The following is a 13,030-nucleotide window of genomic DNA, read 5'->3' on the forward strand; positions in this document are numbered from 1 at the left end:
GGATATAAAGCTCTTTTCCATCGCTGATCGTGCTTCTTGCCCAAACAAACAAAGTGAAGACGCGATGGCGATCCACACAACGGATAGCGATGGCTGGTGAAGACTGAAGACGTAGCCAGGCAGTTAGTTGATCATGGCGTGTGCCGTGTGCGTGTTGAAAACGTTATGAAATGGCGATCGTTGAAGATTATTCTTGGTTTATATACTGGCAGAGGGCAAATCGACACGACTGCGTTATATCTTTTTCCGAGAATGAGAGCGCGGTGCAAGGCGATTACAAGGCGCAGTGTGGCCTGGGGCCAGGGAACTCAAACTGCAATGCGATCCGGGCAGAAGAGACTCAGACTCCCCCCACAAAGATTCCTCGGGAGAAACCATGTAGAAACAGGAGGGGAGGGGGAATCGAGTGTATTCACAGACACTAGACTAATACTAGAGTATGGGTAACTCCATTTTAGATGCCCTGACATCTGCGTTGGTCTATGCCGTTGCCGTGCAGACCCATACGTGTAATGGAGGCATTGGAGGAGGGAGCGTCTTCGCCACAGACAGACCTCTTTTCAGGAGGGAGGGGCTTTTTACTCCCGGATCACATATTGGAGCTTCCTGGAGACGATCGCTGTTATTTTCCTCGGTGTCCTGGAGCATAGGACGTTGATGTACAGTAAGCAATAAAAAAACGTATAAAACGTATACATACGCTTCGCGCGTACGGCGTTCGATATTAATAAAGCGTATGGATACGTTTCCAGCATTTTTTGTGTTAATGTTTACCTACAACCACATGGTCAACAATGAGTTAATAATGTTTACCTACAACCACATGGTCAACGATGAGTTATTAATGTTTACCTACAACCACATGGTCAACGATGAGTTATTAATGTTTACCTACAACCACATGGTCAACAATGAGTTAATAATGTTTACCTACAACCACATGGTCAACGATGAGTTAATAATGTTTACCTACAACCACACGGTCAACGATGAGTTAATAATGTTTACCTACAACCACATGGTTAACGATGAGTTAATAATGTTTACCCACAACCACATGGTTAACGATGAGTTAATAATGTTTACCTACAACCACATGGTTAACGATGAGTTAATAATGTTTACCTAAAACCACACGGTCAACGATGAGTTAATAATGTTTACCTACAACCACACGGTCAACGATGAGTTAATAATGTTTACCTAAAACCACACGGTCAACGATGAGTTAATAATGTTTACCTACAACCACACGGTCAACAATGAGTTAATAATGTTTACCTACAACCACATGGTTAACGATGAGTTAATAATGTTTACCTACAACCACATGGTTAACGATGAGTTAATAATGTTTACCTAAAACCACACGGTCAACGATGAGTTAATAATGTTTACCTACAACCACACGGTCAACGATGAGTTAATAATGTTTACCTAAAACCACACGGTCAACGATGAGTTAATAATGTTTACCTACAACCACATGGTCAACGATGAGTTAATAATGTTTACCTACAACCACATGGTTAACGATGAGTTAATAATGTTTACCTACAACCACATGGTCAACGATGAGTTAATAATGTTTACCTACAACCACATGGTCAACGATGAGTTAATAATGTTTACCTACAACCACATGGTCAACGATGAGTTAATAATGTTTACCTACAACCACATGGTCAACGATGAGTTAATAATGTTTACCTACAACCACATGGTCAACAATGAGTTAATAATGTTTACCTACAACCACACGGTCAACGATGAGTTAATAATGTTTACCTACAACCACACGGTCAACGATGAGTTAATAATGTTTACCTACAACCACATGGTTAACGATGAGTTAATAATGTTTACCTACAACCACATGGTTAACGATGAGTTAATAATGTTTACCTACAACCACATGGTTAACGATGAGTTAATAATGTTTACCTACAGCCACATGGTCAACAATGAGTTAATAATGTTTACCTACAGCCACATGGTCAACAATGAGTTAATAATGTTTACCTACAACCACATGGTTAACGATGAGTTAATAATGTTTACCTACAACCACATGGTCAACAATGAGTTAATAATGTTTACCTACAACCACATGGTCAACAATGAGTTAATAATGTTTACCTACAACCACATGGTCAACAATGAGTTAATAATGTTTACCTACAGCCACATGGTCAACAATGAGTTAATAATGTTTACCTACAACCACATGGTTAACGATGAGTTAATAATGTTTACCTAAAACCACATGGTTAACGATGAGTTAATAATGTTTACCTACAACCACATGGTTAACGATGAGTTAATAATGTTTACCTACAGCCACATGGTCAACAATGAGTTAATAATGTTTACCTACAACCACATGGTTAACGATGAGTTAATAATGTTTACCTACAACCACATGGTCAACGATGAGTTAATAATGTTTACCTACAACCACATGGTTAACGATGAGTTAATAATGTTTACCTACAACCACATGGTCAACAATGAGTTAATAATGTTTACCTACAACCACATGGTTAACGATGAGTTAATAATGTTTACCTACAGCCACACGGTCAACAATGAGTTAATAATGTTTACCTACAACCACATGGTCAACAATGAGTTAATAATGTTTACCTACAACCACATGGTCAACGATGAGTTACTAATGTTTACCTACAACCACATGGTTAACGATGAGTTAATAATGTTTACCTACAACCACATGGTTAACGATGAGTTAATAATGTTTACCTACAACCACATGGTCAACGATGAGTTAATAATGTTTACCTACAACCACATGGTTAACGATGAGTTAATAATGTTTACCTACAACCACATGGTCAACAATGAGTTAATAATGTTTACCTACAACCACACGGTCAACGATGAGTTAATAATGTTTACCTACAACCACACGGTCAACAATGAGTTAATAATGTTTACCTACAACCACATGGTTAACGATGAGTTAATAATGTTTACCTACAGCCACATGGTTAACGATGAGTTAATAATGTTTACCTACAACCACATGGTCAACGATGAGTTAATAATGGTTAACGCTAACCTCATTACTTAGTCACTAGTTGTTAAATGAGTTTTCACTTTATTTTGTTGACCTTTGAACTTAAGCCTGAGAGCTCTGCTGCTGTTCTTCAAGGGGTTCCTATTCGCCGGTTGGCTGGACAGTGGAGACGACACCTCTTCCTGTTTGATCTCTATCAGCGGCACTTTGTTCCCCCCCAGAGGGACCCCTAGTGGGACCCCCAGGGGGGCCCCCAGGCCCAGGGGGGCCCCCAGGCCCAGGGGGGCCCTCTGGGCTCTCTGCTCCTCGCGCTCACGCCACTGGGCGTACACGTGCTCCGTGGTCGGGGGCTGGACGGCCTGGGACAGCGCCCCCCTGTGGAGAGGAGGAGGAAAGAGACAGTGTTTCATGTTCGTTATTTAAGGTTATTTAAGGGAAGTCGGGTAGTGTTTTCTCCTGTGTATGTGTGGTCTGCGTGTGTGCATGCACGCGCCCGTGTGTGTGCGCACGCGCCCGTGTGTGTGCGCACGCGCCCGTGTGTGTGCGCACGCGCCCGTGTGTGTGCGCACGCGCCCGTGTGTGTGCGCACGCGCCCGTGTGTGTGCGCACGCGCCTGTGTGTGTGCGCACGCGCCTGTGTGTGTGCGCACGCAACTGTGTGTGCGCACGCGCCTGTGTGTGCGCGCCTGTGTGCTATGCTGTACGTGCGACCCTGTCGTATGACGCAAGTATAAATCACTTCTCAGGAATAAAGTTTGTATAAACATGAAGATGAATGAATGTCCCCGAAGTGGACTTTCTTTCTCCCTGAAATAAAAACATCTGGGTTTCTGAGGCTACTTACGTGGTGATATCTTTGGTGCGAGGATCCCAGACCTTTGGATCTTGACTGTTGAACCAGTTGAAGACTTCTTCTAGAAGCTGAAAAAACATTTAATTAATGTCTTCTAGAAGCTGAAAAAACATTTAATTAATGTCTTCTAGAAGCTGAAAAAACATTTAATTAATGTCTTCTAGAAGCTGAACAAACATTTAATTAATGTCTTCTAGAAGCTGAAAAAACACATTTAATTAATGTCTTCTAGAAGCTGAAAAAACACATTTAATTAATGTCTTCTAGAAGCTGAACAAACATTTAATTAATGTCTTCTAGAAGCTGAAAAAACATTTAATTAATGTCTTCTAGAAGCTGAAAAAACATTTAATTAATGTCTTCTAGAAGCTGAAAAAACACATTTAATTAATGTCTTCTAGAAGCTGAAAAAACACATTTAATTAATGTCTTCTAGAAGCTGAACAAACATTTAATTAATGTCTTCTAGAAGCTGAACAAACACATTTAATTAATGTCTTCTAGAAGCTGAAAAAACACATTTAATTAATGTCTTCTAGAAGCTGAACAAACATTTAATTAATGTCTTCTAGAAGCTGAACAAACATTTAATTAATGTCTTCTAGAAGCTGAAAAAACACATTTAATTAATGTCTTCTAGAAGCTGAACAAACATTTAATTAATGTCTTCTAGAAGCTGAACAAACATTTAATTAATGTCTTCTAGAAGCTGAAAAAACATTTAATTAATGTCTTCTAGAAGCTGAAAAAACACATTTAATTAATGTCTTCTAGAAGCTGAAAAAACACATTTAATTAATGTCTTCTAGAAGCTGAACAAACATTTAATTAATGTCTTCTAGAAGCTGAAAAAACACATTTAATTAATGTTTTCTAGAAGCTGAAAAAACACATTTAATTAATGTCTTCTAGAAGCTGAACAAACATTTAATTAATGTCTTCTAGAAGCTGAACAAACATTTAATTAATGTCTTCTAGAAGCTGAAAAAACATTTAATTAATGTCTTCTAGAAGCTGAAAAAACACATTTAATTAATGTCTTCTAGAAGCTGAACAAACATTTAATTAATGTCTTCTAGAAGCTGAACAAACATTTAATTAATGTCTTCTAGAAGCTGAACAAACATTTAATTAATGTCTTCTAGAAGCTGAAAAAAAACATTTAATTAATGTCTTCTAGAAGCTGAAAAAACACATTTAATTAATGTCTTCTAGAAGCTGAAAAAACACATTTAATTAATGTCTTCTAGAAGCTGAACAAACATTTAATTAATGTCTTCTAGAAGCTGAAAAAACACATTTAATTAATGTCTTCTAGAAGCTGAACAAACATTTAATTAATGTCTTCTAGAAGCTGAACAAACATTTAATTAATGTCTTCTAGAAGCTGAACAAACATTTAATTAATGTCTTCTAGAAGCTGAACAAACATTTAATTAATGTCTTCTAGAAGCTGAAAAAACATTTAATTAATGTCTTCTAGAAGCTGAAAAAACACATTTAATTAATGTCTTCTAGAAGCTGAAAAAACACATTTAATTAATGTCTTCTAGAAGCTGATTAATGGCAGCAGACCAGGGGGGCAGTCAGACAGATATTTTGTGAAGCCTGAAACTCCTGAAAGTTCATATAATGGCCTGTTGTGGCGCTGTCACTGGACCCAGAAAACCCATAGCCCCATAGAAGTCCATGTATTTGGGCCCAACTTCACCTAGACTGTATTACCTTAATAAACATGGTCATGAATACTTTCTGCTTCCAGTCACTAGTTTAAAGTCTCATTTCTAATGTCATAATATTCTTTTTGGAAAATTATGGTCCCATTTATAAAATAAATGACCATAAAGTCGCGCATGTTCTGAGGGGCGTGGCTACCGTTACAGTCTATGATCGGGATTCCCCTCCTACTCGAGTCAAAATAAAAACCAACGGAGAAGAAGGGGGGGAAGTCCCGCCTCGTTGTCTGGGCAGCCAATGGCCAGCTGGGCCCAAACGGAGCCAGCCAATGGCCAGCTGGGCCCAAACGGATCTAGAAAGATGGCGACTTACAGTGCAGGAATAACAGGCTTCATTTTACGTCCATGTTAGACCCGGGGAACGCCATTTTTTACAGTCTATGCAGCAGACACACAAGTCAAGTCTTTAGCTACGAGTCAGTGGAGTGTGACTTGAGTCTGATCTCGGCTTAGGAGGCCATTCAGGTACATTTTATATAGAGGTTTTATACAACTCTTCTCATCATAATCCATCTAATTAACTAACACTCATTTGTAGAACGTGTTTAAACACCTTCCAGACTTGGTAAACTGAACTGGAGCTGATGTGCACTTGGTACATCTACACCAAACCTGTCACCAAGAATAGCCAATCTACAAGCTCAGTATGCGGTGTGTTGCAACGCGTTGCGAGCTTGTAGATCGGCTATTTTTGGCTTACGTAGTACCTTCAGATAGTAGAGCTGTAGGTATATATTTATATATATTTAAGTATATATTGTTATATATATATTGTGACGAAGCACATTTCAATGTTCTTATGCTTTATTTTCGCCATATGCATGTTATTATTTATGTGAAGAAATGTGATGCTGATTATTTAAATATTATCTTTTATTTCACAAGTATGGTAATGGAGCTTGTACAGGGGTGAGTGACGGCTGTCAGTGATTGGTTGATTGTCACCACCCAAGGTTACTAACCCATTCTGAACGGGAACCCCTTTTGGTGTCGGCATCATGTTATGCTTTAGCTATTGAAAAATAGCAGACCTACAAGCTCATATCGCGCGATACGAGCTTGTAGGTCTTGGGTTCATCAGACCAGTGTGTGTCCGGCGGAAACCTCGTATGAATCTGATCTCAGGTCAGAATGGGCTAATAGAGGGAGTGACACACGGGGAGGGGGGGTGCAGGCCTGCACGGAGGAGGAGAGGGGCTTCAGGCGCCAGATAGCCTTTACATTACGACCGCGATTTAATGTTTAAACGAGCTTATCTGCAGCCATAGTAGTAATAAAGAACAGTCGTGCCCAGCGGACTGGGCATCACGGGTGCCGCTGCCGAGGGGGACCGGCGTTGGAACGGAAGTTGTTCTGTGTGGATTACAAACATAGGGGCACCCCGAGCATTTTCATACTTACGTTGGACCGTTTTTTGAGCAGAGGAACTTTTCGTTGCGTTGGGACAGTTATAGACTCTGAGGGGGACGACGGACGCGGACTTTATTCTCTGCTGACTTTGGGGGGGGGGGCTCGGGAAATAATTATTGTTTGTGGGTTTAAGTTTGTATGCCTGTTTATTTTATTTAATAGGGGAAGAGACAGGAAGAGGCGTTACCAGTGAAGTGTAGCCTACTGTCTACTGTTGATTCGGTCAATGGCTATGTCTGGCTATCTCTATATAAAGAATTCTGAATATAACCCTACGATCCCGCTTAATTTTCCCTTAGTAATATTTGCCTTGAATGAGTAAAGGGCGATTGTTACAATATATAAGGCAGTACCTTCAGATAGTAGGACCGGGCCAGGGCTGTAGGTCTCTCCTCTTCGGGTAAATGCTCTTCCTGTTCCAGCCTCCTCCTCACAACCTGGACCACGTCCTCATGGAAGGTTTTCTGTTAAATACAATAAATACATATAAATGCTTCCGTCGTACAGTCTGGAGCAACGAAGCTCTGATCATGAGTAAAATATAAATGCTTCCGTCGTACAGTCTGGAGCAACGGAAGCTCTGATCATGAGTAAAATATAAATGCTTCCGTCGTACAGTCTGGAGCAACGGAAGCTCTGATCAAGAGTAAAATATAAATGCTTCCGTCGTACAGTCTGGAGCAACGAAGCTCTGATCATGAGTAAAATATAAATGCTTCCGTCGTACAGTCTGGAGCAACGGAAGCTCTGATCAAGAGTAAAATATAAATGCTTCCGTCATACAGTCTGGAGCAACGGAAGCTCTGATCATTAGTAAAATATAAATGCTTCCGTCGTACAATCTAGAGCAACGAAGCTCTGATCATGAGTAAAATATAAATGCTTCCGTCGTACAGTCTGGAGCAACGGAAGCTCTGATCATGAGTAAAATATAAATGCTTCCGTCGTACAGTCTGGAGCAACGGAAGCTCTGATCATGAGTAAAATATAAATGCTTCCGTCGTACAGTCTGGAGCAACGGAAGCTCTGATCATGAGTAAAATATAAATGCTTCCGTCGTACAGTCTGGAGCAACGGAAGCTCTGATCATGAGTAAAATATAAATGCTTCCGTCGTACAGTCTGGAGCAACGGAAGCTCTGATCATGAGTAAAATATAAATGCTTCCGTCGTACAGTCTGGAGCAACGGAAGCCCTGATCATGAGTAAAAGATAAATGCTTCCGTCGTACAGTCTGGAGCAACGGAAGCTCTGATCACGAGTAAAATATAAATGCTTCCGTCGTACAGTCTGGAGCAACGGAAGCTCTGATCATGAGTAAAATATAAATGCTTCCGTCGTACAGTCTGGAGCAACGGAAGCTCTGATCATTAGTAAAATATAAATGCTACCGTCGTACAGTCTGGAGCAACGGAAGCTCTGATCATGAGTAAAATATAAATGCTTCCGTCGTACAGTCTGGAGCAACGGAAGCTCTGATCATGAGTAAAATATAAATGCTTCCGTCGTACAGTCTGGAGCAACGGAAGCTCTGATCACGAGTAAAATAGAAATGCTTCCGTCGTACAGTCTGGAGCAACGGAAGCTCTGATCATGAGTAAAATATAAATGCTTCCGTCGTACAGTCTGGAGCAACGGAAGCTCTGATCATGAGTAAAATATAAATGCTTCCGTCGTACAGTCTGGAGCAACGGAAGCTCTGATCATGAGTAAAATATAAATGCTTCCGTCGTACAGTCTGGAGCAACGGAAGCTCTGATCATGAGTAAAATATAAATGCTTCCGTCGTACAGTCTGGAGCAACGGAAGCTCTGATCATGAGTAAAATATAAATGCTTCCGTCGTACAGTCTGGAGCAACGGAAGCTCTGATCATGAGTAAAATATAAATGCTTCCGTCGTACAGTCTGGAGCAACGGAAGCTCTGATCATGAGTAAAATATAAATGCTTCCGTCGTACAGTCTGGAGCAACGGAAGCCCTGATCATGAGTAAAAGATAAATGCTTCCGTCGTACAGTCTGGAGCAACGGAAGCTCTGATCACGAGTAAAATATAAATGCTTCCGTCGTACAGTCTGGAGCAACGGAAGCTCTGATCATGAGTAAAATATAAATGCTTCCGTCGTACAGTCTGGAGCAACGGAAGCTCTGATCATTAGTAAAATATAAATGCTACCGTCGTACAGTCTGGAGCAACGGAAGCTCTGATCATGAGTAAAATATAAATGCTTCCGTCGTACAGTCTGGAGCAACGGAAGCTCTGATCATGAGTAAAATATAAATGCTTCCGTCGTACAGTCTGGAGCAACGGAAGCTCTGATCACGAGTAAAATAGAAATGCTTCCGTCGTACAGTCTGGAGCAACGGAAGCTCTGATCATGAGTAAAACATAAATGCTTCCATCATACAGTCTGGAGCAACGGAAGCTCTGATCATGAGTAAAATATAAATGCTTCCATCATACAGTCTGGAGCAACGGAAGCTCTGATCATGAGTAAAACATAAATGCTTCCATCATACAGTCTGGAGCAACGGAAGCTCTGATCATGAGTAAAATATAAATGCTTCCATCATACAGTCTGGAGCAACGGAAGCTCTGATCACGAGTTAAATATAAATGCTTCCGTCATACAGTCTGGGTGGTGTTTTAACCCTATACTCACCAGGGTGGTGTAAACTCCCTTGTCAAACTTCTTCCCCACCGCTCTGAGGTCACAGGCCGGGTGACCTTCCAGTCCGCTGTCAGGATCCACCTGTCCTTCACACTGAGAGAATACAGAGTACACTTTAACATTAGGACAGGTTTTCACTAGGCATGTGAATCTCGTCTCATCTCACGATTCGATACGCATCTCGATGCACTGCCAGCGATACGATACATTAGAGATACATGGAATCCCCTGGCGATACGATGCGATGCGATAACCATTTAGTTCAAATCAATGCGATACGATGCGATTCACCCCTCTACCGATACGATGTGATTTGATGGCGATTCATCACAATAGAAAGGATTTATATTAAAGCTCTATTAATTTCCCAAAATGTAATGTAATGTAAATGTAAAAAAGCATTACATTTAAATTCAAAGCAATTTATTGTTTTACTGTAGGTTAGTATTATAGCTCTGCATCTCAAACAACCCAACTTATAGAATTATGTAAGTAAACAAAGGGTCTGCTCTCTGCTGGTTATTGTGGAATTGTTAGATTACTAATAATCATAGGCTATAGTATAATTATTATATCTCAAAGGTCAATTTGAGGTTTTGAGTATAGAGGGTTCAAGAGATTAAAATGTAATAGCCTATCGTTCATCAATTAATGTTACCAACATATAAATAGAAAAGAAACAAATAAACAAAACAAAAATTACAGGTCACACTTATAGTGCTGTCAAACAAGTCTATGTCTAGTTTAATCTGCAACAGTTTTATAATATAATTGCCTATGTATAGTGGGGGTCCCCACTTGATCTCTCACTCTCAGCTAAGTGGTCCTTGGCTTGACCTGAAAAACATTGAAGACCCTGGCCTGCATGTATTATTAACGTTATAAATACATAGCAGATGTACAAGCTCACAACGCATCTCATCCACGCCCCGCTGTGAGCTTGTGGATCTGCAATTTTAGGCGTGCGACACCGTCTTGCTGCAGAATATAAACTAGAAAAAGTGCCCTTCTGGGCACAGGTCTCCACCAGGATTCTTCCTCAGCCTAGTGGGAATATGCGTGCACAGTTTCATCGCAATGGGACGCTGCGTTGAGGAGTTGTGGGGATTTGTACAAAGCGGGCTACTCCTGAAAACTGTAGGAGCCAATCGTGGCCAATCAGGATGGAATATGAGAAATCAAACCACATGACTATGGAGATCATGTGTACCGATTTGTGTGAAATTTGGATAAAATCTGAAGGAGTAATAATAGAAAATGTGTTTTACATATGTCGGCCTCCTGGTGGCGCTATAAAGAGCAGATGTGAAAAATTCCAGACAAAGGTTTTTCCTTGGCCTCTAGGGAGTTGGCATACAAAGTTATCCACAGATCCGTGCAGTTAGAGGTAAAAACACTTTTCGGCCAGTTATAGCGCCACCTTGAGGCTGAGTTGAAATTGTTCATGTGGCATTTCCTCCTCGGCCTAGTGGGAATGTGGGTGCACAATTTCACGGAAATCACGCGATGTGTTCATGATTTGCAGCATTTTGTTTGAAGCTGAGCACTCCTGTGAACTTTGGAAGCCAATCTGAACCAATCAGGATGGAGTGTGAGAAATCTGAAAGACCGGTTTCGTTGAATGGCTCTAGAGAGACTGTGTACCAATTTGCGTGATGTTTGGACAAAATCTGTAGGTGTACTGTGCAAAAACTTGTTTTGCACAAAGCGGCCTCCTGGTGGCGCTATAACAGGCCGTTCTGGAAAGTTTGGGGCAGAGGTTCATCGTTGGCATCCAGGGAGTGTGTGTGCAAAATTTGGCATCGACCGGGTTAACGGTGGCCGAGATTAGCTGCTCACGGACACACGGACGGACGGACGGACGGACGGACACACACACGGACGGACGGAGTGCAAAACATACTCTCCCCCCATGCCTTCGGCCTGGTGGAGACAATAAGGCTTCTATCCCAGAGAACAGCAGGCTGGACAGTGGAAAGTTGTAAACGACGCAAGCAGTACTACTACACCCTGCTGTGGCGTTGTTGTTGTTGTACACGTGTGTGCAGACTGCAGAAGCTTTCTTTAATTACAAATTGATGAGGATCGCGACGCAGATTTGCGTCGGATAATCAGCAAGCACAGCTGTGGAGTGTGGATCAGATTCATTACGAGCAGTCCAGCACGCAGCGCTACAGTGAAAAGTCAACTGATCGACGGACAAAGCTCCTCGGACAGCTATTTTATAAAGCTAAAGAGTAAAGGTGGTTCTTCTTGTTTAATGCGTGGGGCTCACTTCTGTTAGTCGCGGGTGCTCTTTATAGTCTGAGTCTGTTTGTTGTCTCAACGTGTCTACTCTGACTGCACCGTCGTACGGTAGCTTCTGTTCACTGACTGTGGGCGCGTTCGGAAAATACCACACCGGAGCACACTCTCCTATTAGTTTGCATTGCACAGTGGGCTCAGTGCGCTATTTCCGAACGTGCCCTGTGTGTGCGCTGCGAGCTATGGCTGCGAGAGACCTTTTTTTTCTTCCTTTTCTGATGGTACGTTCAATGCGCCTCGGAAACACAGGATAGGGTGAAATTTACCATGAAAAAACGGTGCAACCACGGATTTTACCGATGCAAGCACTCCGCGAACGATGCATCGAGATTTCACCTGTCAATTTTACAGATACACAGTGAATGGACCGATTCACTCGCATCGCGCACGTCATAATCGATGAATCGATACGTATCGATTATTTTCCACATGCCTAGTTTTCACACTAAAGAATACAGAGTCGTTCACACTGAGAGAATAGATTTCAGATTGTATTGAAGGGATAGCCCGTTGAGATGAAGCATCTGATTTTAGAGGGGGACCCGTAAACAGGTGACTAGGTGTTGGGTCATATTTACCTGTGAACAGGTGACCAGGTGTTGGGTCATATGTACCTGTAAACAGGTGACCACGTTTTGGGTCATATTTACCTGTGAACAGGTGACCAGGTGTTGGGTCATATTTACCTGTGGGTGTTGGGTCATATGTACCTGTAAACAGGTGACCAGGTTTTGGGTCATATTTACCTGTGAACAGGTGACCAGGTGTTGGGTCATATGTACCTGTAAACAGGTGACCAGGTTTTGGGTCATATTTACCTGTGAACAGGTGACCAGGTGTTGGGTCATATGTACCTGTAAACAGGTGACCAGGTTTTGGGTCATATTTACCTGTGAACAGGTGACCAGGTGTTGGGTCATATGTACCTGTGAACAGGTGACCAGGTGTTGGGTCATATGTACCTGTAAACAGGTGACCAGGTTTTGGGTCATATTTACCTGTGAACAGGTGACCAGGT

The 13,030-nt window shown here is 41.6% G+C and overlaps 1 protein-coding gene across 1 annotated transcript in view; it reads right to left on the bottom strand.

Annotated features, from left to right (window-relative positions):
• The window catches only part of LOC310856044 (uncharacterized protein), a 129,060-nt gene that overhangs the window by 36,943 nt on the left and 79,087 nt on the right, over positions 1-13,030 (bottom strand). Inside the window, exons 25-28 of the mRNA XM_083761262.1 lie at positions 9,700-9,801; positions 7,392-7,502; positions 3,884-3,960; positions 3,135-3,415 (exon numbers count right to left, since the gene is read on the bottom strand). Of these exons, the coding sequence (XP_083617388.1) occupies positions 3,135-3,415; positions 3,884-3,960; positions 7,392-7,502; positions 9,700-9,801 (571 nt within the window). The remainder of the gene's footprint in view (positions 1-3,134; positions 3,416-3,883; positions 3,961-7,391; positions 7,503-9,699; positions 9,802-13,030) is intronic.

This window comes from Protomyctophum parallelum, assembly GCF_964188405.1.
Source record: "Protomyctophum parallelum genome assembly, chromosome: 3".
NCBI lineage: Eukaryota > Metazoa > Chordata > Actinopteri > Myctophiformes > Myctophidae > Protomyctophum > Protomyctophum parallelum.